This window comes from Salmo trutta, chromosome 23 (assembly GCF_901001165.1).
Source record: "Salmo trutta chromosome 23, fSalTru1.1, whole genome shotgun sequence".
In the NCBI taxonomy this organism is placed as follows: Eukaryota; Metazoa; Chordata; class Actinopteri; order Salmoniformes; family Salmonidae; genus Salmo; species Salmo trutta.
Genome location: NC_042979.1, coordinates 50308618 through 50333518, shown reverse-complemented (window position 1 = coordinate 50333518; position 24901 = coordinate 50308618). Strand labels below are relative to the sequence as shown.

At 41.8% G+C, this 24901-nt stretch overlaps 1 protein-coding gene across 3 annotated transcripts in view; it reads left to right on the top strand.

Moving 5' to 3' along the window:
* The window catches only part of LOC115160200 (ciliary neurotrophic factor receptor subunit alpha-like), a 277461-nt gene that overhangs the window by 232684 nt on the left and 19876 nt on the right, over positions 1-24901 (top strand). For all 3 annotated transcript variants that reach the window (XM_029710596.1, XM_029710597.1, XM_029710595.1), the window contains exons 6-8: positions 1854-2017; positions 5816-6005; positions 17315-17462. In XM_029710596.1, coding sequence (XP_029566456.1) covers positions 1854-2017; positions 5816-6005; positions 17315-17462 — 502 coding nt within the window. The remainder of the gene's footprint in view (positions 1-1853; positions 2018-5815; positions 6006-17314; positions 17463-24901) is intronic.

Genomic DNA, 24901 nt, shown 5'->3' with positions numbered 1-24901 from the left:
TATGCAAATTGGAGTAGGTCCAGGGTGTCTGGGATGATGGTTTTGATGTTGTTGTTGATTCCTCCGTTTGTCATGTGTCTCTCTGTATTGTTTGGTCTGATGTCTCTCTCTCTATATAGAGTTAAAGTCAGAAGTTTACACGCACTTAGGTTGGAGTTATTAAAACTCGTTTTTAAACCACTCCACAAATTTCTTGTTAACAAACTATAGTTTTGGCAAGTTGGTTAGGACATCTACTTTGTGCATGACACAAATACATTTTCCAACAATTATTTATAGACAGATTATTTTACTTATAGTTCACTGTATCACAATTCCAGTGGGTCAGAAGTTTACATACAATAAGTTGACTGTGCCTTTAAACAGCTTGGAAAATTCCAGAAAATGATGTCATGCCTTTAGAAGCTCCTGGCTAATTGACATCATTTGAGTCAATTGGAGGTGTATCTGTGGATGTATTTCAAGGCATACCTTCAAACTCAGTGCCTCTTTGCTTGACATCATTGGAAAATCAAAAGAAATCAGCCAGCCAAGAAAAAAAATGAAGTCATACCGCTCAGGAAGGAGACGCGTTCTGTCTCCTAGAGATGAACGTACTTTGGTGCGAAAAGTGCAAATCAATCCCAGAACAACAGCAAAGGATCTTGTGAAGATGCTAGAGGAAACGGGAACAAAGGTATCTATATCCACAGTAAAATGAGTCCTATATCGACATAACCTGAAAGGCTGCTCAGCAAGGAAGAAGCCACTGCTCCAAAACAGCCATAAAAATGCCAGACTACGGTTTATAACTGCACATTGGGACAAAGATCATACTTTTGGGAGAAATGTCCTCTGGTCTGATGAAACAAAAACAGAACTGTTTGGCCATAATGACCATCGTTATGTTTGGAGGAAAAGGGGGAGGCTTGCAAGTCGAAGAACACCATCCCAACCGTGAAGCATGGGGGTGGCAGCATCATGTTGTGGGGGTGCTTTGCTGCAGGAGGGACTGGTGCACTTCACGTTACCGATGGCATCATGAGAAAGGACAATTATGTGGATATATTGAAACAACATCTCATGACATCAGTCAGGAAGTTAAAGCTTGGTCGCAAATGGGTCTTCCAAATGGACAATGACCCCAAGCATACTTCCAAAGTTGTGGCAAAATGGCTTAAGGACAACAAAGTCAAGGTATTGGAGTGGCCATCACAAAGCCTTGACCTCAATCGTATAGAAAATGGATGGGCAGAACTGAAAAAGCGTGTGTGAGCAAGGAGGCCTACAAACCTGACTCAGTTACACCAGCTCTGTCAGGAGGAATGGGCCAAAATTCACCCAACTTATTGTGGGAAGCTTCTGGAAGGCTCCCAAAATGTTTGACCCAAGTTAAACAATTTATAGGCAATGCAATCAAATATGAATTGAGTGTATGTAAACTTTTGACCCACTGGGAATGTGATGAAATAAATAAAAGCTTAAATAAATAATTCTCTTTACTATTATTCTGACATTTCACATTCTTAAAATAAAGTGGTGATCCTAACTGACCTAAGACAGGGAATTTTTACTTGGATTAAATGTCAGGAATTGTGAAAAACTGAGTTTAAATGTATTTGGCTAAGGTATATGTAAACTTCTGACTTCAACTGTATTTACTGTATTGTGGTCACGTGAACCCTCAACCATCTCTCTACATACTGTATTGTGGTGATGTGAACCCTAACCCATCTCTCTACATACTGTATTGGGGTGACGTGAACACCAACCCATCTCTCTACATACTGTATTGTGATGACGTGAACCCTAACCCATCTCTCTACGTACTGTATTGTGATGACGTGAACCCTAACCCATCTCTCTCCCTGTAGTGAAACCAGACCCCCCTGAAAGGGTGGTGGCCACTCCCATCCCCAGCAACGTGCGTCGTCTGGAGGTCACCTGGAACAGTCCCTCTACCTGGCCTGATGTCGAGATCTTCCCCCTGAAGTACTTCCTTCGATACAGACCCCTCATCAGAGACCAGTGGCAACACGTGAGTCAGAGCCTTTCAAACACTACTGTAGTAGCAGGGTGAATGTAGTATGTACACTGCATGTTGAACAATGTGAAAGATCCCCTTTCCCTTTATACAGTCTGCATAAACATTCCTGTAACGATCGTCTGACAGAGGGGATCAAGATGCAGCGTGGTGAGTGTTCATATTGAAGTTTTAATAATACGAAACACTTGAACTTAAGAAACAAACGAACGCCAACAGTTCTGTCAGGTGCAAACCACACAACAGAAACAACTACCCACAAAAACCCAAAAGAAAACAGGCTGCCTAAGTATGGCTCCCAATCAGCGACAACGATGTACAGCTGTCCCTGATTGAGAGCTATACCAGGCCAAAACAAAGAAATACAAAAACATAGAAAAAAGGACATAGAATGCCCACCCTAGTCACACCCTGGCCTTACCAAAATAGAGAACAAAAACCTCTCTATGGCCAGGGCGTGACGATTCCTCTCAATACCAATGCATACACATTTCCTTTCAATACCAATGCATAAACATTTCCACTCAATACCAATGCATAAACATTTCCTCTCAATACCAATGCATACACATTTCCACTCAATACCAATGCATAAACATTTCCTCTCAATACCAATGCATAAACATTTCCTCTCAATACCAATGCATAAACATTTCCTATAGATGAATCCTGTATAATCTATGCTGAGTTCTGCCATGATGCCCTGATCAGAGGTTAGATTCCCTCCATCACTGGTTTAATGTGTTTGCAGAATGTCAGTGTATGTATTGATTGAGCTAGCTATATTACAGAGGACAGGGCTCACAGTTCTTCCTGGACAGTATACTGAATTATTGATATTCGAAGTCATGAACTAGGTGATATAAGAAAATGCCTTCCACCCACTCATGAACTAAATTGAACAAAAATATAAATGCAAAATGCAACAATTTCAAAGATTTTACTGAGTCACTGTTCATATAAGGAAATCAGTCAATAAATGAATTAGACCCTAATCAATGGATTTCACATGATTGGGTATGGGCGGAGCCATTTGGTGGGCCTGGGATGGCATAGGCACACAATTACATTTACATTTAAGTCATTTAGCAGACGCTCTTATCCAGAGCGACTTACAAATTGGTGCATTCACCTTATGATATCCAGTGGAACAGCCACTTTACAATAGTGCATCTAAATCTTTTAGGGGGGGGGGGGTTAGAAGGATTACTTTATCCTATCCCAGGTATTCCTTAAAGAGGTGGGGTTTCAGGTGTCTCCGGAAGGTGGTGATTGACTCACACCCACTGGGGAGCGAGGCCCAGCCAATCAGAATTAGTATATCCCCACAAAAGGGCTTTATTACAGAGAGAAATACTCCTCAGTTTCATCAGCTGTCCTGGTGGCTGGTCTCAGATGATCCCGCAGAATAAGAAGCCGGATGAGCAGATCCTGGGCTGGCATGGTTACACATGATCTACGGTTATGAGGCCGGTTGGACATATTGCAAAATTCACTAAAACGATGTTGAAGGGGGCTTATGGTAGAGAAATTACAATTATATGGCAACAGCTTTGGTGGACATTCCTGCAGTCAGCATGCCAATTTCATACTCCCTCAAAACTAGAGAATCCGTGACATTGTGTTATGTGACAAAACTGCACATTGTAGGGTGGCCTTGATCATTATGTAATGATCATGCTGTTTAATCAGCTTCTTGATATGCCACTCCTGTCAGGTGGATGGATTATCTCCGCAAATGAGAAAAGCTCACTAACAGGGATGTAAATAAAATTGTCCACAAAATTTGAGAGAAATAAGCTTTTTGTATGTATGGAACATTTCTGGAATCTTTTATTTCAGCTCATGTAACATGGGACCAACCCTTACATGTTGCGTTAATATTTTTGTTCAGTGTACATAGTTGTAATAATATCGGATCCTTCTACACTGGCTCTGACACTCGTCAAATATGGCAGGGCTTGCAAAGGGAAACCCAGTCAAAAGCTGCCCAGTGACATAAGCCTACCAGACGAGCTAAATGCCTTCTATGCTCACTTCGAGGCAAACAACACTGAACAATGTGTGAGACCACCAGCTGTTCTGGATGACTGTGGGATCACTCTTTCCGTAGCCAATGTGAGCAAGACCTTTAAACAGGTCAACATTCATATGGCCGCAGGGCCAGACGGATTACCAGGACATGTACTCAAGCATGAACGGACCAACTGTCAAGTGTCTTCACTGAAATGTTCAACCCCTGGCGGATGTGGGTTGGAGTGGCACCTGGCTGGAGAGGCTGTGGGGGATGTGGGTTGGAGTGGCACCTGGCTGGAGAGGCTGTGGGGACTGTGGGTCAGAGCGGCGCCTGGCTGGAGGGGCTTTGGGTCAGAGCGGCGCCTGGCTGGAGGGGCTTTGGGTGAGAGCGGCGCCTGGCTGGAGGGGTTGTGGGTGAGAGCGGCGCCTGGCTGGAGGGGCTGTGGGTTAGAGTGGCGCCTGGCTGGAGGGGCTTTGGGTCAGAGCGGCGCCTGGCTGGAGGGGCTGCGGGTCAAAGCGGCGCCTGGCTGGTGTGTGTGTGTGTGCTGTAAGTGTCTGTAGTTGCTCTCATAGGTCAGACTCAGACTATTAGGGCCCAGGGTCATGCATGACCAGGGTATCACATCTACTTTATAGGAAAGGAGATGATGCTGACATTAAAACCCCCTGAAGTTCTTGTCCACGCCCCTGTGGAAATCTAATTAATTAACATAATAAAAAAATCCAGATAAAAATGCATCAATTTAAGATAGAGATATCTGGTTTTATATAAATACATCAATTTAAGATAGAGATATCTGGTTTTATATAAATACATCAATTTAAGATAGAGATATCTGGTTTTATATAAATACATCAATTTAAGATAGAGATATCTGGTTTTATATAAATACTTCAATTTAGATAGAGATATCTGGTTTTGTATAAATACATCAGTTTAGATAGAGATATCTGGTTTATATTGGAATCGTCTCAATCCACTGCATCCGCCTATGTCACACTTCCGCATTTGCGGTGAAAGATGACAGAGCTAGAGCATTGTTTGTCAGACCAAGAAAACAAAAATAAAAAATATGCCTTCTCACAAACTCATCTGTGGCGTCCGAACGGTATACTATTATGGCACTAATAGGGTCATAATGTCATGGAAAGAGCAGGTGTTCCTAATGTTTTGTCCACTCAGTGTCTATACAACTAAGGAAGATGTTGTTTTTGTTAGTGAGATTAACATGGCTGCAGTGGAAAGGAGCTCTCCCTCAATGTAACAGCTCTGAAGTTCTTCCTTTCTCTGTTCTTCTTCTCTTTAGGTTGTAACATTGGCATTCCTTTCCTTGCCGTATTCAGTGACACTCAATATGTATTGTTTGTTGTTGTTTGGTTTTAATCCTCAATTCCCACATTTCCCCATTATTTGATAAATAAAAAACCTTTGGTTCAGGTGGTCAGGCTGTTCGTCAGACTACTCTCTGTTCGTCAGAGAGTAGCAGCCTGAGAGCAGAGCAGAGCGTTAAAACTACACGTTGTTTCCTTCTCCCAGACAGGTGTAGAATTGGTTATTTCCGGTGTAATAGTGTTTCCCTAACGGAGCTTTGTTTTCTCCGTCTACTAATACTGACCTGGTGGTCCACATCAGCAGTGATCCTCAGTATTGTTAGTTTGTTGTTGTGTCATTTATTAACATCACTTTGTTTTAATCAATAATATCACACTTCCTGTGGTTCTACCTCTTCTTTCTGATTGGCTGACTGGTGCTTCTCTCTGATTGGTGTGTTTCAGGTGGAGTTGTCAGACAGTACGGCCCACACCATAACGGATGCGTACGCAGGGAAGGAGTACATCATTCAGGTGGCGACTAAGGACATGGAGATCGGAACCTGGAGTGACTGGAGCGTCGCGGTGCACGCCACCCCCTGGATGGAAGAACCCAAACAGATCCCCTCCACCACCGAGCAAGAACTGCTCCTCGGTACGTACCTGAAGCCTGACCCCAACCCTAACCCAAACATATCCCCTCCACCACCAAGCAAGGGCCCCTCCTCAGTATGTAGCCATTACAACACCCAGTGGTTCTCAAACCTCTCCTCAGGAACCTCCAGACGTTTATAAATGTTGCTGTAGCCCTGAACTAGCTGACCTGGTGGTGCTGAGGAGGTATCTAGCTGGTTCCTGCTCCAGCTTTTTTGTTTACCCTCTTCGGAGGAGATGTATATTTTTCAGCTTTTCTGCTACATACATTTTACATACATGGTACTTTTATATAAAGAAATCACATAACAATAATACTTAAACAAAGCTCTTTAATCCCGCCCCTCAGCCACCCTCAGTCTTTCCAAATCCCCCAATTAACTATTTGTAAGGTTCATTTTAAGTGAATGTTTTGATTTTTTTTTACCATTCCTGAACCTGTTACCAGAAACACACTACATAGGGGCAATACCAGAATAAATGATCTATTGAGTCTGTCTTTTCGCAGCAAAATCTACAGAGCTGAGATTGTTTAATGCCCCATATATACAGTACAGCATTCTGTTGGGGGCAAGAATTTAGTAAATAATTTAAAGTTGAAGCAAGTGTTATTTTTTTGTACCATTTCATAAACCACATGTCATGGAATCGGTACATCAAAAATAACTTCCCCTTTTTTTTGCAAACTGTATGGCGCAGCTGTCAACATTTTGTCCTCAAATGAAAGTGGAATATTTTTCTATTTATGCCTGTTCCTTTCAGCCAATTTGTATCATTCATATAGGGCAGGCAAACACGTTCCCTACCTTCTCCCTTTTCCACTTGCTCCCTCCATGTTTGTGGTATTGCTACAATCAGTTGGTTGTAAATTTGGATTGAGCAGACATTCCCATATATTTTGGATAGCTGCATTTGTGACATACAGTCACATTCCAAGGTTTTTCTTTATTTTTATTATTTTCTACATTGTAAAATAATAGTGAAGACATCAAAACTATGAAATAACACATATGGAATCATGTTGTAAGCAAAAAAGAAGTATCTTCTTATTACTGGTGTCCTTTAGTGGTGGTTTGTTTGCTGCAATTCGGCCATGAAGGCCTGATTCACGTTGTCTTCTCTGAACAGTTGATATTGATATGTGTCTGTTACTTGAACTCTGTGAAGCATTTATTTGGGCTGCGATCTGAGGTGCAGTTAACTCTAATGAACTCGTCCTCTGCAGCAGTGGTAACTCTGGGTCTTCCTTTCCTGTGGCGGTCCTCATGAGAGCCAGTTTCATCATAGCGCTTGATGGTTTTTGCGACTTCACTTGGAGAAACTTTCAAAGTTCTTGAAATGTTCTTGATTGACTGACCTTCATGTCTTATAGTAATGATGGACTGTGATTTCTCTTTGCTTATTTGAGTTGTTCTTGCTATATTATGACTTGGTCTTTTATCAAATAGAGCTAACTTCTGTATACCCCCTTACCTTGTCACAACACAAGTGATTGGCTCAAACGCATTAAGAAGGAATGGAATTCCACAAATGAACTTTTAACAAGGCACACCTGTTAATTGAAATGCATTCCAGGTGACTACCTCATGAAGCTGGTTGAGAGAATGCCAAGAGTGTGCAACGTTGTCATCAAGGAAAAGGATGGCTACTTTGAAGAATCTAAAATCTAAAATATATTTTCATTTATTAAAAAATGTTTGTTTACTACATGATTCCATGTGTGTTATTTCATTGTTTTGATGTCTTCACTATTATTCTATAACATATATAATAGTAAAAAATAAAGAAAAATCCTTGAATGAGTAGGTGTGTCCAAACTTTTGACTGGTACTGTGTGTTGAGCAGAAAAAAAAGTCAATTATAAAATATTTTGTCTTAGTTAAGAAGAAATTGTCATCCAATAGGCTTTGATTAAATTTCCAATATCCCTGTCCACGTGGAAAATCTGTAAGACTTTTATATGGAGGCCAATCAGATGGTGGTCCGATCGGATTCGGTCTCCCATTAACTATTTTTTAACGTTTGATGGCAGCAAGAACGAGACCAGGAAGTAATCAAGATGGCTAGCTTGATTAAGCCTCCTTCATGTATATCTCACTAGCTCAGGGTTTTTCAGCCTCCATGCACACTATCCACTAGTTCTAATGTATCTATATGATCTTTGTGATCTCCTTAAGTGCTTGAGGGTGATAGTTTGTAGTGTGATTTCCTTTATGGTCCATTAAGGAACTTAAAAACATATTAGAATCTCCCACCATGGTAGATTAATTTGTTGCTTGTGAGCTCAATAGATTATATCTATATTCGAAGAGGTGGATCATCATTATTTGGCCCATATAGGGGGTAGATCATCATTATTTGGCCCATATTGGGATAGCCCCCTTTTTTAAATTTTCCCCTAAAATGACATACCCAAATGTAACTGTCTGTAGCTCAGGCCCTGAAGCAAGGATATGCATATTCTTGGTACCATTTGAAAGGAAACACTTTGAAGTTTGTAGTAGAGTGTAGTAGAATATAACACAATAGATCTGGTAGAAGAAAATACCAAGACAAAAACAACCGTTTCTTTTTTCTACCACCATCTTTGAAATGCAACAGAAAGGTCCCACATCTAGCCATCACTCTGGTTGTAATTCCGATGCTGTCCACAAGATGGCAGCAGTGCAAAGTTTCAGATGGATAATATGAGCAAACTACATGACATTTAGTGTGAAGTCACCCAGGTACATTTGGGCAAATCGTGAAGGAGACATTCACATTACATTTTCTGAAAGAATATCGTCAAATCAGTATACTTGGACTTTGATTTAGCTTTTCCAGTATTAGTAGCCATATTATAAGTTCAATATTTCCAAAACACCCAGTTTCATAACTTCATGACTCTCCATATTCTTATATTGTTTGTCCAAAAGGAAAAGGCTTGCTGTCGCACAAGGTTAGCAGCCAAATTTTGCAACAGATACGGGATTTCCCGATACTCCCGTAAAACCCAGCTCATTGGCTATCTAGCTAGCTTGTTTGACCCCGATTGGTGCTTATTTGACAAAGTTATAGTCGATCAAGTGAAGACAGCCCGCGTCATCGGCGTGCTATGAAGGCGTCGCTCTCTGATCAAATTTGGTGTCCTATAGGATATACTACACCCCTAATGATATAGTGAAGTCTGGATACATTCTAGGATCTCTGAGGAATAAATACGAACGTGATTTGACTGGTGGAAACAATGTTTAGGGTTAGATTTTCACAGATTCCTTTCTTTGCAAATTGAACGAGTGGAAATACAAAAATCGATCGCGCATGCTATATGGACCTTTTTAGGATATTAAAAATGATTTTATCTAACAAAACGACACTTCATGTTATCTCTGGGACCCTTTGGATGATAAATCAGAGCAAGATTTCAGAATGTAAGTACACATTTCACCTTCAGAGGTGATTTTATCAAATCTATCGCGGTGAAAAAAAGTGTTTTGTTGTTAGGAGCTCTCCTCAAACAATAACATGGCATTTTCTCGCAGTAATAGCTACTGTAAATTGGACAGTGCAGTTATATTAACAGGAATTTAAGCTTTCAGCCAATATAAGACACTTAAATGTACCGGCATTTGTTGTTTCTCTAAAAATCTGTGATCGTGACACAAGGCGCTGCATGATTTACAACTGTCCCGTTGACGGGACGCCGATCCCTAAGAAGTTTTTAACAGGGCAGCAGTGATATGAATGAGTACTCAGTACCAGTTCACTTCCTAACTGCATGTATAACAACTATGTTGACAGTTCTTGGAGATTTGAATTGGTCATATTCACATTTAGGCCAGTTTTCTGATAACTGGCTCTAGTAAATATTCATTGTTCCTTTTAGAAATATCTTGACAAGTGTATTGTGGCTGGAGAAGTAGGTTGGCATGGGTTCTCAGATCCTCAAAAAGTTCTACAGCTGCACCATTGAGAGCATCTTGATGGCTGCATCACCGCTTGGTATGGCAACAGCTTGGCATCCAATCGCAAGGCGCTGCAGAGGGTACTGCGTACGGCCCAGTACATCACTGGGGCCGAGCTTCCTGCCATCCAGGACCTCTATACCAGGCGGTGTCAGAGGAATGCCCGGAAAATTGTCAGAGACTCCAGCCACCCAAGTCACAGACTGTCCTCTCTGCTACCCTACAGCAAGTCTGGAACCAACAGGACCCTGAACAGCATCTAACCCCATGCCATAAGACTGCTAAATAGTTTGTCTGCATTGACTCTTTTTTGCACATTCGCTGCTGTTACTGTTAATTATCTGTCCTGTTGCTTTACCTCTACCTTTAAGAGCTGAAAGTACCTCAACCCCTTCAGTTTTTCCTCATTTTGTGACATCACAGGCTTATTCTAAAATTGATTAAATCCCATAACGACGAAGCAAAAACAAGTTGCTATACCTTTTTGCAAATGTATTAAAATAAAAAAACTGAAATACCTTATTAACGTAAGTATTCAGACTCTTTGCTATGAGACTCGAAATTGAGCTCCGGTGCATCTTGTTTCCATTGATCATCCTTGAAATGTTTCTTTGACTTGATTGGAGTTTACAGTATCTGTGGTAAATTTAATTGATTGGACATGATTTGGAAAGGCACACACCTGTCTATTTAAGGTCCCACAGTTGACAGTGCATGTCAGAGACAAAACCCAAGCCATAAGGTTGAAGGAATTGTCCGTAGAGCTACAAGACAGGTTTGTGTCGGTAAAGGCCTGAGACCACCAAGACTCTTCGTAGAGCTGGCCGCAAGGCCCTAACTGAGCAATCGGGGGAGAAGGGCCTTGGTCAAGAAGGTGACCAAGAACCTGATAGTCACTCTGACAGAGCTTCCTCTGTGCAGATGGGAGAACCTTCCAGAAGGACAACCATCTCTGCAGCACTCCCCCACTTAGGTCTTTAAGGTACAGTGGCCAGATGGAAACCATTCCTCAGTAAAAGGAATGTGACAGCCCGCTTGGAGTTTGCCAAAGGGCAACTAAAGGACTCTCAGACCATGAGAAACAAGATTCTCTGGTCTGATGAAACCAAGATTGAACTCTTTGGCCTGAATGCCAAGCACCACGTCTAGAGGACACCTAGAACCATCCATCCCTACAGTGAAGTATGATGGTGGTAGCATCATTCTGTGGGATTTTTATTCAGAGGCAGGGACTGGGAAACTAGTCAGGATCGAGGGTTCACCTTCCAACAGGACAACGACCCTAAGCACACAGCCAAGACAAAGCAGGAGTGGCTTCGGGATAAGTCTATGAATATCCTTGAGTGGCCCAGCCAGAGCCCGGACTTGAACTCGACCGAACATCTCTGGAGAGACCTGAAAATAACTGTGCAGCAATGCTCCCCATCCAACCTGACAGAGCTTGAGAGAATCTGCAGAGAAGAATGGGAGAAACTCCCCAAATACAGGTGTACCAAGCTTGTAGCATCATACCCTAGAAGACTCAAGGCTGTAATCGCAGCCAAAGGTGCTTAAACAAAGTACTGAGTAAAGGGTCTGAATACTTATGTAAATGTAATATTTCAGTTTTACATTTTTTCATGAATTTGAAAACAATACTATAAACCTGTTTTTCTTTGTCATTATGCGGTATTGTGTATAGATTGATGGAAATAAGGGAAAAAAACTATTAATGAAGGAAAAAACAACTTAATCAATTTTATAATAAGGTTGTAATATAACAAAATGGGGGTAAAAGTCAAGGGGTCTGAATACTTTCTGAATGCACTGCAGTCTGTCATGAACTACTGTAATCATTACAGTATGTCATACTGTACTTAATAATACAGTCTGTCATTATGTAATGTATATACAAAAATATGTGGACACCCCTTCAAATTATTGGATTCGGCTATTTCAGCCAAACCCATTACTGACAGGTATATAAAAGCGAGCACACAGCCAGTGTTTCAGCATGACAATGTCCCTGTGCACAAAGCGAGGTCCGGAGAGAAATGGTTTGTCGAGATCGGTGTGGAAGAACTTGACTGGCCTGCACAGAGCCCTGACCTGCTATAACAGCCTTCCCAGAAGAGTGGAGGCTGTTATAGCAGCAAAGGGGAGGACCAACTCCATATTAAAGCCTTCCCTGAAGAGTGGAGGCTGTTGTAGCAGCAAAGGGGGGGACCAACTCAATATTAATGCCTTCCCTGAAGAGTGGAGGCTGTTGTAGCAGCAAAGGGGGGGACCAACTCAATATTAATGCCTTCCCTGAAGAGTGAAGGCTGTTGTAGCAGCAAAGGGGGGACCAACTCCATATTAATGCCCATGATTTTGGCCATGAAGTGTATCTACCTCTATTACCTCGTACCCCTGCACATCGACTTATCTACCTCAGTTACCTTGTACCCCTGCACATCGACTTATCTACCTCTATTACCTCGTACCCCAACACATCGACTTATCTACCTCAGTTAACTCGTACCCCTGCACATCGACTTATCTACCTCTATTACCTCGTACCCCTGCACATCGACTTATCTACCTCTATTACCTCGTACCCCTGCACATCGACTTATCTACCTCTATTACCTCGTACCCCTGCACATCGACTTATCTACCTCAGTTACCTCGTACCCCAACACATCGACTTATCTACCTCTATTACCTCGTACCCCAACACATCGACTTATCTACCTCTATTACCTCGTACCCCTGCACATCGACTTATCTACCTCTATTACCTCGTACCCTGCACATCGACTTATCTACCTCTATTACCTCGTACCCCAACACATCGACTTATCTACCTCTATTACCTCGTACCCCTGCACATCGACTTATCTACCTCAGTTACCTCGTACCCCAACACATCGACTTATCTACCTCTATTACCTCGTACCCCAACACATCGACTTATCTACCTCTATTACCTCGTACCCCTGCACATCGACTTATCTACCTCAGTTACCTCGTACCCCAACACATCGACTTATCTACCTCAGTTACCTCGTACCCCTGCACATCGACTTATCTACCTCTATTACCTCGTACCCCTGCACATCGACTTATCTACCTCAGTTACCTCGTACCCCTGCACATCGACTTATCTACCTCAGTTACCTCGTACCCCTGCACATCAACTTATCTACCTCTATTACCTCGTACCCCTGCACATCGACTTATCTACCTCTATTACCTCGTACCCCTGCACATCGACTTATCTACCTCTATTACCTCGTACCCCTGCACATCGACTTATCTACCTCTATTACCTCGTACCCCTGCACATCGACTTATCTACCTCAGTTACCTCGTACCCCAACACATCGACTTATCTACCTCTATTACCTCGTGCCCCTGCACATCGACTTATCTACCTCAGTTACCTCATACCCCAACACATCGACTTATCTACCTCAGTTACCTCGTACCCCAACACATCGACTTATCTACCTCAGTTACCTCGTACCCCAACACATCGACTTATCTACCTCTATTACCTCGTACCCCAACACATCGACTTATCTACCTCTATTACCTCGTACCCCTGCACATCGACTTATCTACCTCTATTACCTCGTACCCCTGCACATCGACTTATCTACCTCTATTACCTCGTACCCCTGCACATCGACTTATCTACCTCAGCTACCTCGTACCCCAACACATCGACTTATCTACCTCTATTACCTCATATCCCAACACATCGACTTATCTACCTCTATTACCTCGTACCCCTGCACATCGACTTATCTACCTCAGTTACCTCGTACCCCTGCACATCGACTTATCTACCTCTATTACCTCGTACCCCTGCACATCGACTTATCTACCTCAGTTACCTCGTACCCCAACACATCGACTTATCTACCTCTATTACCTCGTACCCCAACACATCGACTTATCTACCTCTATTACCTCGTACCCCTGCACATCGACTTATCTACCTCAGTTACCTCGTACCCCTGCACATCGACTTATCTACCTCAGTTACCTCGTACCCCAACACATCGACTTATCTACCTCAGTTACCTCTTACCCCTGCACATCGACTTATTGTTACTCATTGTGGATTTGTTCATTATTATTTTTCGATGATTTCTCAATTTCTTTCTCTCTGCATTGTTGGGAAGGGCCTGTCAATAAGCATTTCACTGTTGGGCCCTTCCCAACAATGCAGAGAGACTAACAGTGAAATGCTTATTGACGGGCCCTTCCCAGCGATACAGAGAGACTGTGAGTAAGCATTTCACTATTAGTCTCTCTGCATTGTTGGGACGGCCCTTAAATAAGCATTTACACTTGTTGACCAAGCATGTGACAAATAACATTTGATTTGATTTTATGTATTGTATGATTATTTGGGGGGGTAGCCCTGACTGGGACTCAAACCCTGGTCCAGCTACTGTCAACCCATCACCTTAGCCTTTACGCCAAGAGATCCTAACATCTTGAAGAGGTTGAAGATGTTCTGCTCTGGTAGAAGATGTCCTGTCATGTTCTGCTCTGGTGGAAGATTTTCTGTCATTGTTACGAATCCCTTTGGCCCTGAAGTCTAGGGGGGGATGGAAATGAGATCCGTAACATAACTCATGCAAATTATAACAGTGAAAAGGAACAGTGAGAACAAAGACAACTTAAATCTACCGTCAAAAGCTTAATGTTTTTTCTTAAGCACACGGTAAAGGGGGGCGGGAAAAGGGGCTGAGCTGGACCCAAGGAAAGAAATAATAAGTATTCAAAAACACCCCTAAGCTAGACTACCTGCTTCAACAACAGCCAGCTAACTAACCAATAAAATACAGTGGGTGGTCCGCCCAGTTCTAACTAGGGTATTTAGACAAAGTATTCCTACGGGTAATGTATGCCCATGGGCGACTTGTCTTGGTATCCCCTTTTCCCACCAACAAACAGTCAAACAATACTCACAGGTGGGATGGACAAAGTGACGAGAGAGAGAGAGAGAGAGAGAGAGAGAGAGAGAGAGAGAGAGAGAGAGAGAGAGAGAGAGAGAGAGAGAGAGAGAGAGAGAGAGAGAGAGAGAGAGAGAGAGAGAGAGAGAGAGAGAGAGAGAGAGAGAGAGAGAGAGAGAGAGAGAGAGAGAGAGAGAGAGAGAGAGAGAGAGAGAGAGAGAGAGAGAGAGAGAGAGAGAGAGAGAGAGAGAGAGAGAGGAGAGAGAGAGAGAGAGAGAGAGAGAGAGAGAGAGAGAGAGAGAGAGAGAGAGAGAGAGAGAGAGAGAGAGAGAGAGAGAGACCTGGGGAAAACAACTGAAAGGGGATGTGATTGGTTAATGGAAACAGGAGGAGGTGTGTCTTCAGATTGATGACTGATTGGGTAATGGAAACAGGTGTGTCTTCAGATTGATGACTGATTGGGGAGTGATGATTGCCACCTGTGAGGAGGGGAGAAGGAGAGAAAAGAAACACACTCAGGATACACACTCAGGATTCCTGTATCCTTAACAGTCATGCTCTGGTTGAAGATGTTTACATTTACATTTAAGTCATTTAGCAGACGCTCTTATCCAGAGCGACTTACATGTTCTGTCATGTTCTGCTCTGGTTGAAGATGTTCTGTCATATTTTGCTCTGGTAGAAGATGTCCTGTCATGTTCTGCTCTGGTTGAAGATGTCCTCATGTTCTGCTCTGGTTGAAGATGTCCTGCCATGTTCTGTTCTGGTAGAAGATGTTCTGCTCTGGTAGAAGATGTCCTGTCATGTTCTGCTCTGGTAGAAGATGTCCTGTCATGTTCTGCTCTGGTAGAAGATGTCCTGTCATGTTCTGCTCTGGTAGAAGATGTCCTGTCACGTTCTGCTCTGGTAGAAGATGTCCTGTCCTGTTCTGCTCTGGTAGAAGATGTCCTGTCATGTTCTGCTCTGGTAGAAGATGTCCTGTCATGTTCTGCTCTGGTAGAAGATGTTCTGCTCTGGTAGAAGATGTTCTGCTCTGGTAGAAGATGTCCTGTCATGTTCTGCTCTGCTAGAAGATGTCCTGTCATGTTCTGCTCTGCTAGAAGATGTCCTGCTCTGGTAGAAGATGTTCTGCCCTGGTAGAAGATGTTCTGCTCTGGTAGAAGATGTTCTCTCATGTTCTGCTTTGGTAGAAGATGTTCTCTCATGTTCTGCTCTGGTAGAAGATGTTCTGCTCTGGTAGAATATGTCCTGTCATGTTCTGCTCTGGTCGAAGATGTCTTGGCATGCCCTGCTGTCTTTATTGAGTTATTTGATATGTTGACAAGTGCATTGTGGCTGTAGATACACTGTATGGACCTATATCAAATCAAAATCAAAACAAATTTATTTATATAGCCCTTCGTACATCAGCTGAAATCTCAAAGTGCTGTACAGAAACCCAGCCTAAAACCCCAAACAGCAAGCAATGCATGTGAAAGAAGCACGGTGGCTGGGAAAAACTACCTAGGAAAAACTCCTGAGAAAGGCCAAAAACCTAGGAAGAAACCTAGAGAGGAACCAGGCTATGAGGGGTGGCCAGTCCTCTTCTGGCTGTGCCGGGTGGAGATTATAACAGAACATGGTCAAGATGTTAAAATGTTCGTAAATGACCAGCATGGTCAAATAATAATAATCATAGTAATTGTCGAGGGTGCAACAAGCACGTCCGGTGAACAGGTCAGGGTTCCGTAGCCGCAGGCAGAACAGTTGAAACTGGAGCAGCAGCATGGCCAGGTGGACTGGGGACAGCAAGGAGTCATCATGCCAGGTAGTCCTGAGGCATGGTCCTAGGGCTCAGGTCCTCCGAGAGAAAGAAAGAAAGAGAGAAAGAGAGAATTAGAGAGAGCATATTTACATTCACACAGGACACCGGATAAGACAAGAGAATACTCCAGATGTAACAGACTGACCCTAGCCCCCCGACACATAAACTACTGCAGCATAAATACTGGAGGCTGAGACAGGAGGGATCAGAAGACACTGTGGCCCCATCCGATGATACCCCCGGACAGGGCCAAACAGGCAGGATATAACCCCACCCACTTTGCCAAAGCACAGCCCCCACACCACTAGAGGGATATCTACAACCACCAACTTACCGTCCGAAGACAAGGCCGAGTATAGCCCACAAAGATGTCCGCCACAGCACAACCCAAGGGGGGGGCGCCAACCCAGACAGGAAGACCACGTCAGTGGCTCAACCTACTCAAGTGACGCACCCCTCCTATGGATGTTTCTATGTTCTGTTCTGACATTGCACTATGGTCAGACATGTCCTGCCATCTTCTGTTGGCTTGTTATTGGCTGTGTTTTAACCTGCTATGTTCTGATTGGATATGTGTATCTGACTTGTTATGTTATATTTGGCTCTGTTGTGATTGGCTGTGTTCCAGAGACCACCCCCTCCCCGGCCCCTCCCTCAGCAGAGCCCCATAGGGCAGGTGTCCCAGTGGGCAGAGCTTCATCGTCCCTACACCTCCTCTCACCCCTCCTCTGGTCCTCCTGTCTGCTGCAAGGGGCCCTAACTCTGGCCCTGATGTGGTGAGTACATATACACTCCACACTAAACACTACACTACAGTGCTGTCTGCTGCAAGGGGCCCTAACTCTGGCCCTGATGTGGTGAGTACATATACACTCCACACTAAACACTACACTACAGTGCTGTCTGCAACAAGGGACCCTAACTCTGGCCCTGATGTGGTGAGTAGATGACCCGGCGCCAGAACAAATCAGTTGGACGGGCATTTCCATGGATGGGTCCCATTTAATTTTTCAGTTTGGTGCACACAGCCTTTGTTATTGAGATGTAAAAATACAAATTATACAACGGGTGGTGTTGGAATTCAAATACCCATTGTTATAAAGCATTTCAAACCCATAAGAAAATGCACAATGTAGGCCTGAATAATGGTATGTTCCACTTGTTGACGTGGCCTGCTGGCGATCAGTAGACTTCCTCATTAACGTCCTCGTTGACGGTATATTAATCTCTAACTTCAGCAGCTTTCTATCATACATGGTCTACTACATGAAACGGCAAATAGATTTCAATAAAAATCTTATTTCTTTTACTGACAACACTTCATATTGATATGGCCTTTTATAATAGACTAATGCAAATCTTTGATGGCATTTGCAGACCAAGGCAAGATGAATTCCGACAGTAATTAAGTCGATTGGGAAGCGTCCAGAATATAATTACCTCTATGGAACAACATAGTTCACATAGGAATGTCGGTATCTTGCATGTAAAAAACAGCCACATTTTTACCTTATTCTTGCAGGAAAAATACTTTTCTACCTCCACTGAGGACTGTGGTTGGGCATCTACCATGATAAATCCATTGAATATAAACATCATCACAGACACATCCATTATTCATTTCTTTAGGCAGGTCCTGAAATACTTTAAAAAATGAATAAAATGTATTTTCAAAAGCATAGAATAGCATATTTTGAGTTTAACTCCGTCATTGATCTGTGAAGCCTAGGTTGCATGGCTACATGGCTGCATGGCTACATGGCTACATGGCTGCATGGCTACATGGCTGCATGGCTGCATGGCTATATGGCTATATGGCTGTACCATGCAAATTAAATCAATAGTTGTTATTTTGATCATTAAACAGACGAGACACACTAACATTCCCCTGATCAGTCAACACACATATATTATGAGGATGGCGCGCAAGATGGCAGTCAGTGCAGATTATTTATTTTGGTAGCTGAAGGAATTATTGGATTTCCTTACCCAATTATGACCATTGGATTATTTCTACGTTCATAAAACCCTGTATGAATATGGTTTAGTTTATTTACCAAAGTAATTGATTACTTTCTGCAAATATTCACCTCTAAAATGAAGTTTGCGACAACACTAGATAGCCTGATAAGTTAGCTAGCTCAAAAACTAGCTTGTCGAACGTACATGGAAACTGCCAGAACCAACAGGAAAGAAAGGGAGAGATAGTCAGATGGACAATTAACCACTAAAGATGAGTACCCAAAATCATACTCTCTTCAGAATGTAACTGTAGGGGGAAATACTGCAATGGGTGATGAAAATGCGGTGAACACGGACAACAACGCTCACATCTTGCGCCCCTCCAGTCCCCAGCTCAGGCCTTTACCTTATGACCCCGGCACTCCAGTCCCCAGCTCAGGCCGTTACCTTATGACCCCGGCACTCCAGTCCCCAGCTCAGGCCTTTACCTTACGACCCCGGCACTCCAGTCCCCAGCTCAGGCCTTTACCTTATGACCCCGGCACTCCAGTCCCCAGCTCAGGCCTTTACCTTACGACCCCGGCACTCCAGTCCCCAGCTCAGGCCTTTACCTTATGACCCCGGCACTCCAGTCCCCAGCTCAGGCCTTTACCTTATGACCCCGGCACTCCAGTCCCCAGCTCAGGCCTTTACCTTACGACCCCGGCACTCCAGTCCCCAGCTCAGGCCTTTACCTTACGACCCCGGCACTCCAGTCCCCAGCTCAGGCCTTTACCTTATGACCCCGGCACTCCAGTCCCCAGCTCAGGCCTTTACCTTACGACCCCGGCACTCCAGTCCCCAGCTCAGGCCTTTACCTTATGACCCCGGCACTCCAGTCCCCAGCTCAGGCCTTTACCTTATGACCCCGGCCCTCCAGTCCCCAGCTCAGGCCTTTACCTTACGACCCCGGCACTCCAGTCCCCAGCTCAGGCCTTTACCTTATGACCCCGGCACTCCAGTCCCCAGCTCAGGCCTTTACCTTACGACCCCGGCACTCCAGTCCCCAGCTCAGGCCTTTACCTTATGACCCCGGCACTCCAGTCCCCAGCTCAGGCCTTTACCTTATGACCCCGGCACTCCAGTCCCCAGCTCAGGCCTTTACCTTACGACCCCGGCACTCCAGTCCCCAGCTCAGGCCTTTACCTTATGACCCCGGCACTCCATTCAAGCCCCAGGGGAAAAAGCTGAGGGGCCAAGAGGGTATGTCACTTCTTGAGACGCAAAACAATATTGTAATGCTTTTGACAGCAACGATAGATGAAAGGGCAAATGGCTTGGAGGTCATGATTAGGGTGAATACGATGAAAATTGAGGCCATTAAAAAATCTGCTCACTTTATCTTCGGAGAAGTGAAAACCCTCAAAAGTGACATGAAGAAAGTGGAAGTTATGAGCCAGGAAAATGAAAAGAAGGTGGCTGAACTCAAAAGGTGAATGAGGCGGAGAGATACCAGCACAGGTGGAACCTGAGGCTCCATGGAATTCCAGAGCAGGCAGGTGAGGACATCAAATGCAGAGTGGTTGACATCTGTGGAGCTGTCATTCCCGAATCAAAAGCCAAACTTCAGGAAAATGTAGACATCGTCCATCGTTTGGGAAGACTTAAGGATCAAGACAAGAGACCGAGGACAACCATCATCCGGTTCACCAACAGATCTACCTGGGATCTTCTTTGGAGGCGAGCAAAGAATTGTGAATTCCTCATCAAACAGAAATTGAGGTTCACGGAGGATCTGACCTCAGCAGACAAAGTGACAAGAGAGAAACTGTGGCCGATGGTGGCTGCAGCTCGAAAGGCAGGGAAAAGTGCATTTTTTTTTATCAATGCAAGAGTGATCATCGATGGGAAAGAAATCAGAACATTTGAGTGAGAGCCAGAGTCTAACTCGGACAGAACTGTCAGGCCAAAAAACTGATTACCAGGTGAAAAGCAGCCTTTTACTATAAAAATGTACACAAACATTTGAATGAGAAAAGGCTGACCTGAGAACTGGTAAACTAAACACTAACTATATGTGAATAACTGCTTATTGTAAAGTCTACACAATGTTTCCCCCTTGTGGGAGTAACAATACTTTGGTAACTTTATGACCAGTATTTGTTTGTGTTTTTGTTGGAGAGGTTAACAATGGGATGGAAATCCTTTAGAGTTACATATCCTTAGGAAAAGCTTATATTAGCATAACAAGGTTGTTGGTTGAAGTTTGTCTTTATCTCTTTGTTCAATTAATGTCAGGGGTATTCGTCATTTACTCAAGCGTAAGGCCATTTTCCTGTATTGCAAACGGTTTAACGCAGACTTTTACTTTTTACAAGAGACTCATGCTTGTTCTTCCGATCTATCTTTTTGGAAAAATCAATGGGGTAACGATATCTGGTTATCATATGGCAACAACCACTCTGCAGGTGTAACAGTTTTAAGAGGTGCATTTAAAGGGAAGGTCATCAGTAGTAAGATTCACCACTCTGGACGTTGGTTAATTTTAACAGTAAATTTCAACAGTGAAATGTTTTTATTAGGGAATATTTATGCATCCAACAACAAACCAAACAACAGGATATTATTTCAAGAATTTGAAGAAGAAATTAATAGAGTTATATGTGTATTTCAGGATATCAAAATTATATTAGGTGGAGATTTTAATTCTGTATCTAATGTGATGATTGACAGATATCCCCCTCCTAACAGATCCTGCATAGTTAATCCTGAGTTTAATAACCTATGTCTTGGTCTTGGATTAGTTGATATTTGGAGATCTAAATATCCTGATGAAAAGGAATTCACTTGGAGTAACAAGGACATGTCCAGACAGTCCAGAATTGACTTCTGGTTGATTTCTAATTCATTACATCATTCTGTAGCCAAGGTATCAATTGAACCATCAATTCTTACTGATCATAAAGTTATATTCTTATCTTTAAATATTAATAGATCTGAAGTTAAACCGAATCGGAGTTATTGGAAACTCAATAGTAGACTGTTGGAAGATGATCATTTCAAGATGGATGCCAAAGATATTTAAGTCTTATGGGAAATATTGGGAATTAATGAAGTATGAAATAAGACAAACAGCCATGAAGAGAGGTAAAAAATTGCTGAACTTAAAAGATTAAGGGAAGATAAACTTGTTAAGGAAATACTTTCTCTAATCTCCATGGAGGACCTTGATGAAGAAGGAAAGGGTCAGTTATTCTCTTTACAACTAGAAATGGACCGAATGTATGAAGAGAGAGCAAAAGGGGCATTTGCAAGATCAAGAAGGAGATGGTTGGAGGAAGGTAAAAAAAATACAAAATACTTTTACAATTTAGAAAGAAAGAATTCTGAATTTGCATCTATTCATAAGCTCAATATAGATGGCAAAGAAAATGAAAACCCCAAAGATATTTCAAAATATGTTTCAGAATTCTATGGTGACCGTTATACCAGTAATGCCTGTCCTACTAGTGACATATCTGCCTTTCTAGACTCTGTCAAAGACTGTGCAAAATTCATAGATGAAGACTTCCAAAAGTCTTGTGATGAAATGATTTCTATTAATGAAATAAAAAAATGTATCAGCAACTTGAAAGAGAACAAATCTCCAGGGAATGATGGCATTATCAGTGAATTCTATAAATATTTTCAGGAGGATATTATTGAATTTATATTTAATCTTTTTAAGGAGGCAATTGATTTAGGGGTTCTGCCTGTTTCTATGACACAGGGCCTCATTTCTGTAATCCCCAAACCAAACAAAGATTCTATGACGTTAGAAAATTGGAGACCAATCACATTAATGAACAATGATGGAAAGATACTTGCATCCATCTTTGCAGAAAGACTTCAAAAGGTCTTGGCCAAATCATTGACGATACCCAGTCTGGTTTTATGAAGGGCATATATGTATGTATGTATGTATGTATATGTATGTATATGTATATGTGTGTGTATATGTGTGTGTGTGTGTGTGTGTGTGTGTGTGTGTGTGTGTGTGTGTGTGTGTGTGTGTGTGTGTGTGTGTGTGTGTGTGTGTGTGTGTATGTATGTATATATATATATATATATGTGTAATAATATTCGACTAGTATTGGACTTCATAGACTACAATGAGCACATTATGGAAGATAGCTTTATTTTATTTGTAGACTCTTACAAGGCATTTGATACAGTTGAACATTATTTTCTTTTTGAGACTCTTCGATTTTTTTGGTTTTGGTCAATAATTTCAAAATGTTATTAAGACACTTTACAATAATAGTAACAGCTCTGTTAAATTATCCCATGGAACTTCACAAAGATTTGACATTAGACGTGGAATGAAACAAGGATGTCCAATTTCTCCCTTCTTATTTTTATTGGTCACACAAGTTATGGCACTTCATATAAATAAGGATAGTTTTAGGGGTGTTCAGATACAAGACGAAGAGATAAAATGTTCACAATTGGCTGACGACACCACCATTTTTTTGAAAGATCATAATGAAGTCGAGAAAGCTATTGAGTGTATTAATGCCTTCACACATGTATCAGGTTTATCTCTGAATATTGGGAAATGTGAATTATTTGCGTTGAAAAGATGTGACTTAAACTCAGTATGTAATATCCCTGTAAAAGATGGGATCACATATCTTGGTATTACAGTTAGCAAAGATCAGAAATAAAGGGCCAACTTAAATTTCTCTCCTATTGTAGAGAAAATTGGAAAGATATTTAACTCCTGGTTATTAAGAGGTCTTTCTTTATCTGGACGTGTACTTTTATCAAAATCTGAAGGTCTGTCCAGATTAGTTTATTCCTCCCTTGCCTTGGATGTTCCTCTATCAGTAACTAAAATGCTTGATACTAAATTATTTAACTTCATATGGAGGAATAAACCACATTAAAGAAAAGCGGTAATATGTAGCACCCAAGGTGAGGGAGGGTTGAATGCTCTGGATTTTAAAACCTCTAATATAATATTTAAAATTAAATGGATGCAAAACGATTTAAGAAATAAGGATTGCATCTGGAATATCATCCCTAATTTAATATTCCAACAAATTGGTGGTCTTGAATTCTTACTCAAATGCAACTTTGATTTGGGTAAAATCCCTATTAAGCTTGCAAACTTTCATAAACAAGTACTTCTAACTTGGAACCTCATGTACAAACACAATTTTTCCCCTCATAGGTATACAATCTGGAATAATAAAGACATAAAATACAAAAACAAGTCTTTGTTTTTCCAGAACTGGTTTGACAACAACATTATTTGGGTTAAACAATTACTGAACAATGATGGATAACTATATGATTATCCAGAATTTATTAGAACACACAATGTTACATTCACTCCTGAGGAGTATCAAATTGTTGTTAGAGCTGTCCCTAAAGGTGCTATTCTTCTTTTAGGAGAATATAACAATACTCCAAGTGCAACTGTTGAGGATTTTGTAGCCTCAATACAGCTACAAGGAATTGACATTGTAAACTATAAATGTAATAACATGTATATAAGGAAACTATGTCAATATGTTACTATTCCCTCTGCTAAAATGTACTGGAATGCAGCCCGAGGACAAGTGAACTGGAACAAAGTTTCGTTGTTATCTGGTGAATATTGTATATCTAATAAGGTGAAAGAAGTATCATACAAACTCATTCATAGAATCTGCCCTGTAAAGACCTTTATTATACACAGATTTAAAATAGCTATTGATAACAAATGTGTATTTTGTGATTGTGACCCAGAGACTCTTGACCATTTATTTTGGGACTGCTCTTATGTCAGAAGATTTTGGAGTGAGTTAGAAGATTTTATTTTAAAAGAAGCAACTATTAATGTTAATTTGAAAGACTGATATTATGTTTTATTTTGATCCAAAGGAAATGGACCCTGATTTAACTTTCATTATTAATTTGTTTATCTTTCATGGAAGATTCTTTGTCCATACAATGAAGTGGACAGAGAGCAAACCCCTTTTCACATTATTTAAGATAGACTTGAAATATTATTTTGAAATGATCAGTAAATGTAAAAGCAATACGCACCATAAAAGTATTTTAACCAATTGAAAATGAATCTTGATAGGTAATACCCCTGTCTGTTAGGTTTTGTACTCTTGTTTGTATATTTCTTTTTTTTTTTTTGTATTTGTTGTGTTCATAAAACATTTTTTTAAACACACATATTATAATAAGATTTAATATAAAGGAATACATCAGAATAACATAGAAATTATACTTGTTT